The sequence below is a fragment of the Delphinus delphis genome, chromosome 4, assembly GCF_949987515.2.
Source record: "Delphinus delphis chromosome 4, mDelDel1.2, whole genome shotgun sequence".
In the NCBI taxonomy this organism is placed as follows: domain Eukaryota; kingdom Metazoa; phylum Chordata; class Mammalia; order Artiodactyla; family Delphinidae; genus Delphinus; species Delphinus delphis.
Genome location: NC_082686.1, coordinates 11218087 through 11232263, shown reverse-complemented (window position 1 = coordinate 11232263; position 14177 = coordinate 11218087). Strand labels below are relative to the sequence as shown.

At 46.7% G+C, this 14177-nt stretch overlaps 1 protein-coding gene across 3 annotated transcripts in view; it reads left to right on the top strand.

Annotated features, from left to right (window-relative positions):
* Nucleotides 1-14177, top strand: part of ITSN1 (intersectin 1) — a 230084-nt gene that overhangs the window by 172316 nt on the left and 43591 nt on the right. For 2 of the 3 annotated variants that reach the window (XM_060010350.1, XM_060010351.1), the window contains 4 exons: nt 1696-1817; nt 5142-5259; nt 6948-7139; nt 7513-9030. In XM_060010350.1, the coding sequence (XP_059866333.1) occupies nt 1696-1817; nt 5142-5259; nt 6948-7139; nt 7513-7514 (434 nt within the window). In that variant the 3' untranslated portion in view covers nt 7515-9030. Of the gene's footprint in view, nt 1-1695; nt 1818-5141; nt 5260-6947; nt 7140-7512; nt 9031-14177 lie in introns of those variants that run through there. The other variant, XM_060010352.1, reaches the window with a different exon arrangement.

The following is a 14177-nucleotide window of genomic DNA, read 5'->3' as shown; positions in this document are numbered from 1 at the left end:
TAGGTCATTTGAGCTTTTGTGCTATTACAGCCTTAAGAAATTACAGGTTGAAAGAGTCACCGCAGTGCTGACAGGGATGTGTATCTGTGTCTGGTGCTCAGCTCCAAATGGGCTTACCTGGCAAGGAAAGGTGGGTTTTTAGGCAGTTGTAGGATTTTAGTCTGACTCAGATGTCGGACCACCCCGGTCAAATGTCTGTTTTAACCAGGAGTATGCTACATTTTGAATTGTCATTCCAGAGGGGCTTCACTTTGCACTGAAACCAGCGAGCTGCTCAGAAAAGCTGGAAAAGACAGAAAAGAGTGTCAGGGCAGGTCACTGGCTACGCAGGCCAGGTCCTTTGAGGAGCAGGGACATCAGGGGCCAAATCGGGCACTGATTTGGATCTTTTCCAAATGGAAAACTCGTGGAGTTTAGAGCTAGTCCTTGGCATGTTGGGGGAGAATTCTCATCCCCAGCAGAGATTTCCCAGCTTGAGCTCTCAGTGGAGCCCACGTATGTGTACGCTGGGCTCTTTCTCGCTTCGCCTGAGCTCTGGGATGCATGCGTCAGGGCCAGTCTGCACCGGGACGGTCTGGTGCTCCTAGCCTGGTGGCCGCTTATTACAGAACAGGGTCCTAGGGGGCTAATGTGCCTTCAGGGAAGCAGGAGCATGGGCCTTTCACCTCTTTCCTTCTGTCTGTCTGTCTTTACTTCATTCCTTCTTTCTTCATCTCTTTCTTTCAAGAACAGTTATGATGGGGAGAGAGTGGAGAGGAATAGAACAATCTGTTCTGTCTTGCTTCTAGAAGTTCACAAGGCTGTCGCTTCGGATACACCAGCATTCGGTCAGAGGAGGATTTTGTCCTTTCGTAGTTGAACTCCTGTGCCAGGAGAAATGTACTTTTCAGAGCCTGGTCTGTGGTACTGCTGGAATTTTTCCCATGAGACTGTTCACATTCAGGAAAAGTACAGAACTGTTTACATTTTTTGTTTTCTGTGCTGAATTGTTGTTTTGCATAAAATCCCTCCTCTTGACTGCAGGATCGTCCTCTAACTTGAAGTAAAAAGAAGTAAACTTACATTGATGTGATTCCTACCTGATATTCAGGGATCACCCTCAAAATGTGAGCCTCAAAGAAAATGGGCTTGTGGGTAGAAGAGAGAGTCTAAAGAAAGTCGTAACATAGAAAGAAATTAGCTAGTGCACACTCCTGGTGGTTTCTGAAGAAAACAGATTTCTCTTTCTACTGTACTTGGCAGGTGGAAAAGGTTCACTTGAGTTCCTTGATTCGCTCAACCATCCTTGACTGGACCATGTGCTAATAATAATCAGCACTGTGTGAGGGCGGAGGGCAGTTGGGGATGAATGAGGCCCAGCTGCTGCATCGGGGTGTTCTTGGGAATTGGGGCAGTGGGGGTAGGGTGCGGACTTGGGGGAGAGTGGGAGGTTGTGGAGGCAAGTTGGTACGTTCTGAGAGATGAGGGGGTCCTCGAGCAGACTGGGCAGAACCGGAAGACAAGCCCAGCTCCTGAATACTGCATTTGCCGTGTGGTCAAAGAAGGGCCACCGAGCCTTCTTCATTTAGTAGAAAACTGGCCCGTACACCGGCTTTGACGATGTTGACCCGTGACCCTGGGAGGTGGCTGTGTCTTCTTAGGCTCTCCTTTTCCTGACTCTAATGGTGCACTGCTATGTTTGGTCTTGTTTTCCAGAAATTGCCCAGGTTATTGCGTCCTACACTGCTACTGGTCCCGAGCAGCTTACCCTCGCCCCTGGTCAGCTGATTTTGATCCGAAAAAAGAACCCAGGTGGATGGTGGGAAGGAGAGCTGCAAGTCAGTGTCTTTTCCATTTGTTTAAAATTCTCTGCCCAAATTTCAATATGCAAGATCTCAAAGGGACACCGTTTCGTTGCAAAGTACAGATAACCCTGCACCACCTAAATCCTGCGTTTGTGTAGTGAGAGATGCCATGTTATCTGAATCCATTTGGTTCCTAAGCTTTGGGCAGCCAGGAACAGAATTGTGAGAGCTAAGAATGCTTCTGAAGATGTATCTAAATCTATTGGATTCTTGAGTTCAGACAGTGAGTGGTAGGATAGTGAGAATTCATGACGGAGTCATCCTTAAGTCACAGCGTTGTAGGAGCGGAGCTTTCCATGAGCGGTGCTATAAGGTGTGGTACCAGAGTAGCCTTTGCATTCAAAGCCACATCTGTACAGCACAACAGTTTTAGTTCCTGTGTGTGTGTGTGTTTGTGTGTCCTCAATTCATCATTCTGTCAAGGCAAACCTTGGTCAGGAAGGCAAAGGTCTATGTTGTGGTGAGGTAAAGAAATACAGCACCTTTCTGTGCAGCTAATTAAAAACTAAAGTGCCGGAGAGTGAAGAGTGAGCTGGTGGACTGAAGAAATGTATCTTGGCTGGAATAGAAGGCACAGCCTGGAGTACCCAAAGGCAAAAGTTCCCCTGGGAGCTTGCTGGTGGGCAGCCATAAAAGCCCTATCGAGCAGGGAGGACGAGATACAGTTTATTGGCTTAGGATTCCATTGGGGTCCTGGAATCCACCCCCCTCCCCTTTTTTTTTTCTAATTTTTTTTTAAGTGATTGAGTGTTTTGGCTGCATGGCTCACAGGATCTTAGTTCCCCGACCAGGGATTGAACCCAAGCCCCGGCAGTGAGGGCGCCAAGTCCTAACCGCTGGACTGGCAGGGAATGCCCTCCACTCCCCCTTTTAATATGTCTCTTCCTTCACTGGGTAGGAGGAGGCCTTCCTCAGACCGGTGGGTCTCATTTCTTGTAGAGAGTTGCCACCTCATTGGCTTTCCCATCCATATGTGACTCCCCTGTTCTGAAGACTTAAGGGGTGTCCCCTTGACATACATACAGTAATATGTACTAAAATAGATGACTAATAAGAACCTGTGTATAGCACAGAGAACTCCACTTCGATGTACAGTAGAAACTAACACAACATTGTAAAACAACTATACCCCAATAAAAAAATTTTTTTAAAAAAGGGGGTGTCCCCAGTGGCCCTCCTTATCAGCCTGCTGGCCAAGACTCCCCTCAGATGCCCTCTTCCCCTTCCAGCATCCGTCTTACCAGTCTGACCTCTCACAGCGACATCTCTACTCCAGCCTCATTCGGTGATTTGCTCTCTTGAAAACAAGCAGCAACCCTCAGACCCCGATGCCTCACTGCCTTTGCCCATAGCGCCTCCCCACATGGTCATCTCCACCTCTCCCCCGTTCAAGAGCCGGCCAAATCCCACTTCTTCCGGAAGCTTTCTGTGACCATCCCACCAGAAGCGACGTCTTCTTCCCGTGAACCGTGGTGGCCCCGATGCCTGCACCACTCTTGGTATTTAGTGTTGATGTGGATATTATTACTTCCATGCCTATTTCTTACTTCCTCTTGTAGGCTATCAGCTCTTTGAAGGCAGAAACCGTATTTTTTCATCATCACGTTCCTTGTACCTTGCTCAAAAGAGAGTCCTGAGTGGCTCTTGCAATCCATAATTGCCGTGCCCAGGGGGGCTTCTGGTGCTTTCACCAGCCCTTCTCCCCAGTGGATACACAAATGAAGAAATTGCCAGTGAGCTCTGTGTTCCGCCCTTGTGAAGCTGCAGGGATGGGAGACCTACGGCAGTATATGCTCAATAGATTAACATGGGGGAGCTTTTAAAGGAGTGGCTTCAACCATTGGTGGATTAACAGTGGATTAGAACTTTAGTCCTTGAGCCAAGGGCATGAAATCTATGACTCCAAGGAAAGTGAAATTTGATTGGCATTCTAAAAGTAACCCAGAAGTATCCCTCTTGATAAACTGAATCAGATGAGAGGGCAGAGGTAAGATGGTGGGAAGTTTCCTTTTCTCTTAATTTTATTTCCTTATTTTGGGAATAGGTAATATATTCACATGGTTTCAAATTTTAAAATTACAAGGGACTTCCCTGGCGGTCCAGTGGTTAAAACTCCGTGCTTCCACTGCACGGGGCGCGGGTACAATCCCTGGTCGGGGAGCTAAGATCCCACATGCTGCGTGTCGTGACCCCCAGAAAATTAATTAATTAATTAATTAATTAATTAAAATTACGAAAGGGAATTCAAATGTCTCCCTCCCACCCTGTCCCCAAAGGCAGCTGTTTTTATCAAAGCCTTGCTTCTAGAGGGGGTGTGTGTGTGTGTGTGTATACGTGCTGTAAGTTAAGTTCTCTGCTCCTGGTGATGTGCAGAAGGGTAGTTATAACACTTATCATCATCCCTAACTAGAGTCTTCATCTCATGGAATTGTGTCAGGAGTGCAAGTCTTCGTTTGCCAACTTCATTATAAGTTCCTCTGTGTCATATACTATCCCCTTCCAACAACTCCCGGCATGTAAACACTCAATGAATGGATTTTGTGTCGAATTAGATAAAAGAGAAGGAGGCAGGAATGGTGGTGGAAAATGTGGCTGATCCATCACATAAGCCTGATGGCTTTTGAAAACAAGGTGAAGTTTAGACTCCTTGTGTCCTCCACATATTGCGTGTATGTCATCTCGTATATGTACAGTTATTCTCCATAGGAAGATCGCAGATGTGACTGTGAATCTTGGCCTGCCACTGATTAGCCTGTAACCTTGAGATTGTCACTTAACTTTTCTGAGCCTTACTCTTTTTATCTGGGAACTAGGAATAGTAATAGTGGGAAACGGAAATAGTAATAGTATTATCCTTCTGGAATTGTTGTGTAGGTAAATGCAGATAAGGTGCTTAGCACAGGCCTGGCTCATAAAAAGCACCCAGCACGTGCTGACTGCCATTATTATCATTCCTAAAATCCATATATAACATTGGCATAAACCATAACCTCTACATTACCTGAAAATGACAGCTGAGAGCTGTTAAATGAGCAGTTTCCCATCCTGTACATACTACATAGTGCTCTGTGATCCACACAGTCCAGCCCATGCCAGAACATTCTAGGCTTTGCTGATTGATAGCTGCCACAATTTGAATTTTAGCTGGCATGTTTTCATTTTGTAATACAGTAATCCGTAGATTCTACTATTGATGTCATTTGTTTTTCAGTTATATGTAAACTTGGTATAAGTGCAAAGTATAACATGAAAGAACATGAACCTTTGAAACATTGTAATGTAATTTTTTGTTATTAGGCACGTGGGAAAAAGCGCCAGATAGGCTGGTTCCCTGCTAACTATGTCAAACTTTTAAGCCCTGGGATGAGCAAAATCACTCCAACAGAGCCACCTAAGCCCGCAGCATTCCCAGCAGGTAAGCAGCTTATACTCTCTGCTCAGAAAATGGTCTATGCGTCATGGTAGCCTTTCCACTCAATTTTTTTAGCTTAGATTGTCTTTCACACTGGCTGTAAGCGCTTCTTGTACTTGCTGGGGCTGACACCCAGCTAATGTGATATGGAGTATGTTTTTCAAAAGGACCAAGTATCGAAGCAGCTTTGCTGTGCTGGGTACAACAGAGCCCTTGTTGGAACCGGCTTCCTAAAGGGGCCCTGAATGCTATGCCATTGAAGCCAGATTTTTCTCTTGATTTCCTTCCAGCTATTTAAATTGGAATTTGGGCTGGGGGCGAGGGGACAAAAAGGGCCTCCTAAAAATAAATGGCCGGGGTCTAAATAGGTCAGGAGATTGAGCTGGGAGGCCCCAGGGCTCTGTTGGTTGTAATGTGCCGCTCAGTTGAGACTGAAATAGCTCCCCTGCGACATTTCCTGTGAACACAGGGGCTGCGCTTAATGGACAGGATGTTATACACGCTCTGCTAAAGGGCTAAAAAGGAACAGAGGCTCGGCAGCTTAGATGGTTGGCTGTTTTCTGATTGAAGAGACCAAATTAGATGCTTCGGTAATAGTTGAGATGGGCGAGGTTAGGGGAGCAGACTTCTGCTTTAGGTCTTTAAGCCATCAGTGCTTGGGTGGCACTTGTGGAAAATGCAGAAGTTTCATTCCAGTACCTTGTGGTTAAATGTCTATGCTGTACATCCCCAGCGAAATCAGATTAAAACCTGGCAGCCTTTGCAAGAAATGAAAGGACTGGCCAACACTGTGACTGGTTCCCGACCACAGGTGGGCCCCTTTGCTTGAGCCGTGGCCTCATGTGGGCAGAGGAGTGTGGTACCAGCTGGATCTCCTCTCCCTTGGGGAGGCCTGGCGGCGTCCCCTTCATCAGGTTGGTTAAAACCCGCAGAAATAGTTTGCTGAGGTGATTGGATTAGCTGGAGCATCTTTAAAGCCTGAGACTGTATAGAGGTTGGTTAGGAAAGATTAACTGGGGGTAAAACCTAACTAGGCAAACTTTATCTGAAGTGTAAAAATGCCAGGGCATAAAGGCAGTGTAACCTCCTATAGTTTTGAGGGGAAAATGAGAAAAGAAAAATTGTTCTTGAATGTGGAAATTGTGTGTTTCTTTGAGAAAAAATTTTGAGACACAAAGGTACAGCAGAATAAAACACTGATTTTACTTTTCACTAAGAGTCGAACTTTTTGGAGGTCAGATGATAATTACCTTCCACCTTAAAAAAAAAAAAAAAAAAAGAAAGAAATAAAGAGCAACAGTGAAGTCCCCATGATATGCAGCTGTGTGTGAAGTTGGGCCAATGTTCAGAGTCAGCATTTTGAAGGAGTGCCGCTGCACTCAAATAGAAATGATTCCATGGAAGCTTTCAGTTATCACTGTACATTTTCTGCTGACAACTAAACGTGTAAAAGAGGAAGATATTATAGAAACTCAAGGCTTGGTCTGACATTTTTGCTGTCGTCTTGGTTTTCAATCCTCCGTCTTCCTCTACTGCCCCCACTACACAAAGCCCATCAGAGCCCTCCACTTACTTCTGTCCTCTTCGGAAAGGACACAGATGAGACACGAGAGTACCTAATACCCCCAGGTAGCCCGTCCCGCGAGCCACGCAGGTGTGCCGCCGCCCCTCACCTGGCCTGTCTCCTGCAGTGTGCCAGGTGATCGGGATGTACGATTACACCGCGCAGAATGACGACGAGCTGGCCTTCAACAAGGGCCAGATCATCAACGTCCTCAACAAGGAGGACCCCGACTGGTGGAAAGGAGAAGTCCACGGGCAAGTGGGGCTCTTCCCGTCCAATTACGTGAAGCTGACCACAGACATGGACCCCAGCCAGCAATGTAAGTGCCCTGGTGCCTCGGTTGCCTCTCCTCTCTGGTGTCTCATGGTGAAACATGCAGCATTGCTCTGATTCTGCTGAGCTTTGTTTGCAGAACTTAAAGCTAGACCATTGCTGCATTCGCAACAGTCTCTTTGAAGACCTTCTGTAATGCAAGACTTTATCTCGTGGGGTTTTTGTTTTGTTTTGTTTCTTTAAAAAAAAAATCATTCCTTCTGTAGCATGTCCCCTCCCTTCCCTCCCCCCCTTTTCCTTTTTTTTTTTCTTTTTAATCATTTTGGCACCATGCTGTTTACATGCCTGACTCATTTTCCTAGCTTGAATTTTGCTCATTGTTTTGTTTTGCTTATGTGTTGTTTTCCTCCTTTTTCTAGGAATCATATGTTGTCCATCCCCCCCTCAGGCTTGAAAGTCCTCAAAGAGACCCACTATCCCATATCACTGCCCAGAGGGATGATGGGAGATGCAGCCTTGATCATGTGACTTCCAGCATGATCACCTACTGCCTTCTGAGTAGAAGAATTCACTGCAGAGCAGTTTACCTCATTTTACCTTAGTTGCATGTGATGGCAATGTTGAGTTATTACTTGCACAGATAGAAGCAAAAAAATTACAAAAATACACAGGGTAGTGGGTCCTTTTGTGGCTTTCCTAGTGACTCAAATTGACTTCCCCCCACCTTTGCACAGGTGCTTCCAATAGTTTTCAAATTATTTTAAAATAAATATCTTAGCCTTTTAATAAAAAAAAGTGAATTACTTCTTTGCTATTTTGGTTTTGCAAAAAGACCCACTATCAAGGAATGCTGCATGTGCTATTAAAAAATGTTCCAAATGTCCATAAATCTGAGACTCGATGTATTTTTTTCATTTTGTCCAGTGTTACCAACTAAATTGTGTCGTTTGGGTTTTTGACCCCCTACTATAGAAGTACAGAGGAGTTCAGTATATCTGTTTTAAAGACGTGTAGAACGAGGCCAATTAAACAGAAGCTGTTTTGTGCTTGTTTGTGTGTATCAGATGTACCTTGTTGAGCATGTAATAATACATCCTGTACATAAGAAATTAGTTCTTTCCATGGCAAAAGCTGTTATCTTGTATGATGCTCTAATCACATTACATTAATTTTATTTTGCACAGTGACCTTGTAGCCACACGAGAAAGCACCTGTGTTTTTGTTCGGTCTCAGATTTATCTGGTTGAGTTGGTGTTTTCTGTTTTGGGTTTTTAATTTTGCGTGTTTTCATACCATAAATCCGTAGACAACACCACTGAGGTTGTTACGATCAACAATATCTACAATCTCACCTTAGTCTCTGTTACACCAAGTTTTATTCCAGTGACTTTTCATGGAATGACGTATTTTGAACAAGTAATTTTCTTGACAAGAAAGAATGTATAGGAGTCTCCCTGCAATTAATTTCCAATGTTTACATTTTTTAACTAGACTGTGGAATTTCTACAGATTAATATGAAATGGAGCTCATGGTCCGTTAATGTGTTGGATATGTTGTAGCTGAAGCCATGTTTGTCTTTTAAACACTAGTTGGAAGCTCTCAATAAAAACGCCGTTGCCGACAGCACAGAAAATGGGGCGGGGGGCAGGGAGCCTCAAGCACAACCTAGCGGTTCTACTAATGACTTTTTAACAGTAGTGAACTTCTGTTTCTACGTCTCTCCCCTTGGGGATTCCATGCTGGCGATTGTGTAGAGGTCTTTCTCCACTCACATGGTGCCGAGAACGAGGACTCCCCCTCATTCACTGGCGCGTCAGTATTTTCATGGATATGAATGTAAAATATATAAATATATAAACCTGCGGCTTTAACAACTGTAATACAACTTTTGAATTAGTTATGTGTATAGATAATTAAATTCTTCATATAAAAGTTAGATGGAAATGTCTCTGTGTTCTTGATGTTGGAAGCTGGCAGTGGTGACGGGGAACAAGCAGACTGGACGTGAGCAGGTGGCCTGCTGTCCATTGTGATACAGACACCATGAGAGCCTCACTGAGTCTTCTTTGAATGGCCCTCCCTCTTCCCCTGCTACCCACCCCTCCCTGATCAATCTGCAAACAGTTAACCCTCATAATACTGGTTTTGAAGAATAGAACTACCACCCAGCTTCGTGCTTAACTGTCTCATTGGGCTTTTGGTACATGGTGCTGATACATTGGCAGGTGTGTGATGTGACTCAGAGTATAAAACATTTGTCCAAAAGATATATCACGATAAGGGTCTGTTGAACATACAGATGTGGGTAAATACGGAAACTTTCACATCTTCCATACTGTTGTTCTCCATCCGTTTCTGCCTTGCACACTCCAGTCTCGTTGCCTTTGCAGAAACAGACTGGTGTACACGTTGATGGAACTCTTGGCTACGATGACCACGTGCTTGATTCCATTCAGGAACTTCACTTATTGGTCCTCCCCTGCCATTCAGTGGAAAAGTGATTTCCTTCATCAGTTCACCAAATATTGTGGGGGAGAGATCCATCGGGTGTGGACGCCCCTCTGGGTTCTGGGGAGAGCGTGCTGCTCCGTCAGTAGAGACAGGGTCCCTGTCCTCATGAAGTTCATGTTCTAATGGGAGGAACAAGCAGAAAACCAAACTACTGCATAAGTATCTGTACATAAATATATGTGGGGTGGGTGTGTGCGTGTGCGTGTGTGTGCTAAGGTGATACGTTCTATGCTAGGAGAAATATGGACGCCAGGTAACACTGAGCAGGACATCCAGAGCCGACCGGGCGGGGAGGGCGTTGAAGGGAGGGATCAGAGAACCCTTCCAGGAGAAAGGGATGTGTAAGCTGAGACCGGAAGGATGGGTAGGAGCCGGATGAAGCCGGGAAGAGAAGTGGCTGTTTGAGGCAGAGATGTCACACGGAGGCCCAGAGGTGGGCGGAGAGATCCCTGTCACTGTCCCCCAGCCCACCCCCGCTGTGAGCGGTCTCTTGGCCGGGACCCCTTCACCTGTATAAGTCAATGTTTCCAGCCTTGAGCTCGGCTAGCAGGGACGCAGTTGCCAAGGTGGGTAATGCTCTCTAATACTCTCTATAACTCTCTCCAGGCCCCCCTCCATAGATCATCCCTCTAGGCTGTGTTCTGAGTTTGTTGACACAGGTTGGTCCCCAGGAAACTGCTCTTTCCCCCTCCCAGATCATTCAGTTTGCACTGGATTGTAGAGTAGCCATCTGACCCAGTGCTCCTCAACCAGAGGGAGGGAAGACCACGGCATCCAGTGGGTAGAGGCTGGGGATGCTGCTAAACATCCTACAGTGCACCGGACGGTCCCCCACAGCGACAGTCCCCCTGGGGCCACAGCGATCCGGCCCCAGGTGTCACCAGTACCAAGGTTGAGAAACCCTGGTCTCACCCCACTGGCTGCTGTGGGTAATGCTCTCCTGGTTGCTCTGGGTGAATATACTTGCGACTGAACTTTGGGTACAGTTTTGCCCCAGTGGCATGTGGACAAGAAGAGGACAACATGCTTTCCTGTGTCCGCCTGCCCCGCCCATGCAGAGCAGGACCCAGAGAGCTGAAGGCAGCCACGTGGCCCAAGCTCCAGGCTGCCTCTGCATAAAATGGTATCTGGGAGAAGCCGATCTAAAGCAAGGATTCATTCCCCTGTAAAGTTACAGTATATTACATCATTGCATGTCCACCCTGTTCTGGAATTAGGCCCAGATCCCCTAGCAAGTGGTGACTGGGTCCTCTCCACCTTCTCTGATGGCATCAGAAGAAAAACCTGCTAACACTAGCTTAGGAAAACCTTCGAAGTGGTGGGTTTAACTGTATGAAGTATTTGCCAGTACTCCTGTTTCTGACCTATAAAACGGCAGTTTCATGTGGTTCAACCCAATACACTGTATGATCTCTGGGCACATACTAGGGTAGGTGCTCAAGAATGCCTGTCCAGTGGGTGGGACCGGGAACTAGTGAATGAGAGGAAAGCACCGACTTCCGGTTCTTGGGTCGCAGTCTATCACCCCCGGAGAGGAGAGGAGAGGCCGGGCTGTCTCTGCAGTTCCCTTCCGCTTTTAGGTGTGAGCTTCCTGAGAGCAACAGTCTCCTTAGAAGGGGCTGCTCCTGAAGCCTCTCGCTCATTGGTCAGTGCAGGAGGCTGAGGACCGGGATGCCAGGGCGTCTTCCCCTGCGTCTGGACCAGGTCTCCATGCGAGCCCGGGTCTCATCTGGGGAACAGGCCTAACAAATCAGTCAGTCCTGTTTCCTGGCAGAGTGAAAATCACTTACGAGAGAAAGTGAATATTCATTTTTCCTTCTAGCAAAATTGTAAGTTAATCCTATTCATTCTTTTTAGTTCCCAAAATACCCAAGAGAATTTTTATGGAAACGACATGGAATGCCAACAGTCCCAAAACTGCACAGAAAAATAGCCCTTTCTTCAAAATGTCTGATATTTTGGATCTGGTAGGATAGGGAAACATAATGAGGTCAAGGATCACGATAGCTTGATGTGAACATCTCACTTCAGCCAAACTTCTCTTGGGCCTTTCTTTAAGAAAACTCCACACATAAAAACCAGACTTCCAAAATGTTTCCTGGTGTGTGGTGATTCCATATCAAAGGTTTCCATTGCCTCTTAGGAAGGTTCTGTTCTTGACACTGAAAACTCCCTGGGCATTTTTTAATAATATAACTTGAGTCACAAAAACTGAAGGTTTTGTTTGTAGAAAATGAGAATCAGCTATAAAATTGTATCAGTGCAACTTCCTGTTAAGCATGCTACCTCTTTGAAGCTACGATGTTATTATTTTATGTTGTCAGCAGACTGGGTGTGTGTGTGTGTGTGAGAGAGAGAGAGAGAGAGACAGACAGACAGACAGACAAAGAGAGACAATGATTTACAGGTGACTTAAATGCCCACGTCAGTAGCTTGGTAACAGTGGGTGAATGGTGAGCTCGTAGTACCACCAGTAAGCAGACAAGTATCACTCTCGAAGATCCTGGCACAGGCTGACAGCCGCTGTTCCCACATCTGCTTGGCACATAATGTCAGATGATGCCACAAGCTTCCAAAGAGGAAGCATCCCTTCCTTTGACCCAGCCCATCATGTTTTTAAAAGTTAGACAGAGTCTCCTCTGTGTATTTTCTCCTAACTGACACAGGAGGGGGAAGGGCACTTTTGAGCTGCCATTTTTCATCAACGATGCTGCTTCACTCAGAGTACTGAACAACTTGACTCCCCTTACATGCCCCAAGCTGCCCCTTCCCCCCTCGGTCCCTGCCACACACAGTCCCCTTTGGTCCCAGTCCACTTAGTTGCAGTCCAGGCCCCACATAGGAAAAGGTCTACGGTGGCCACAGGTAGATGCAGAGGTGCTGCCCCCCGGGATTATTTGAGGAGGTTGAAGTCTTGGAGAACACTGGGCACACGCCCTGCACTTTGTAGCTGAGGGCACTGACGGTCTGGGAGCTACAGTGACATTCTCAAAGGCAGCTCCCAGACTCTCTGGCTTGTGCATTTGAGAAGAGCAGCCCTATCTCTGCCAGGGCTTCAGAGCCACCCACCTCCACGTCATCAGTGACTGCATCTGTGGAAAGATGGAGAGCGAGTTCCCCTTCCCTTGTGTGGTCCTCCCACTCCTGGGGCTGCCATGGGAGGGAAGGATTCCAACATATTGCTGCCCCTTTCAGCACATGGGCTCAAGACGCCACTGGCTTCCTCAACCGTAGTCCTTCTCACTGCAACTGCAGGCAGATTTTCCAAAGACACAGGCTTGCCCTCACTCTGGACCAACCTAGGAACACGTGTTGCTGTAGCTTCTCAATTTTCATTCCCTGGCCGCTGTATATAATAACACAACGTATCTACAAGTTTAGTGTAATATTTGACTCCATTTCTCTTAAAATTTTGGAACACTTGCTTTTCTTTCTTTCTTTTTTTTGGCTGTGCTGTGCAGCTTGTGGGATCTTAGTTCCCTGACCAGGGATTGAACCTGGGCCCACTTCAGTGAAAGCGCCGGGTCCTAACCACTGGACCATCAGGGAACTCCCTGGAACATTCTATTTGGGTAGATAGTAGAGGGGAGCGTGGGGGATCCACATAACTGTATCCTGGGCCCTTTTAGAGGCTAGGAAGCAATACAAGATGGCAGTTCAGAGCAGGGCTTCAAATCCCAGCTCTGCCCCTCACTGGTTGTGTGGTCGTGGGCGGATTACTTAACCTCTGTGCTTCATTTTCCTCGTTTACATATGGAGAGATAATAATAACACCTAGCAGATAGTAAGCTCCCAATAGATATTAGCTTTGTTGTTACTGTTGCTGAGGAGAAAAGGCATCTGTGCCTGGTCGGTGAGCATCACGGAATCCATTTAACTGGCTTCCTGTTTTCTTGCGTTAAACCCAGACAGCACAGGATTGTGTGCATTTAAGACCTTCAGAAAACACGCTCTTGCAGATGGGGATTTCAGAGAAAAAAGCTTGGACAGCTTCCCTGAAAACTGTCAGACGTCTCATTCATTTGTGCGCAAATCGGGGCCCTTCTCAGTTAGCAGGAGGCTGGCCCATGTCAAAGCAAGCAGCTTTTTCAAACACCTTCCTGTGCTCCCTAAACGTGCAGGGACATTTGGGATTTGGGCCACAGTCTCGGCAGATGTCCTGGCAGAGGGGGAGAAGCCGCCCTGGGTTTCACACGGCTGGTTGGCAGTGGGGAGACCAACAGAGCCAGTGGAATGCACAAGGCTTTTAAATGTCACGTCTGTGGACTGTGTTGGCAGGCCCATGCGGCGCTCCACAATAAACCTGTCACACAGGCATTGAGTCACTGGGTCCTTTATTTCTCATCACTGCATTCTGTGGCCTTGTGTTCTCTTGCCAGCAAAGATTGGAACGTTCAGCCCCCAAATATGCCAGAAGCTCGTTGTTTTTTAAAGCAACCATGTAGCTTGCCTAAGGGATGTGTATCACTAGGGGCTGCTTCCCCAAGGTACTGTCTCCAGAGCAACCACCCCCAGCACACTTGAAGACTGGAGGTTAATTCTCTCCTACCCCCCTGTGCACACCCTGAGATG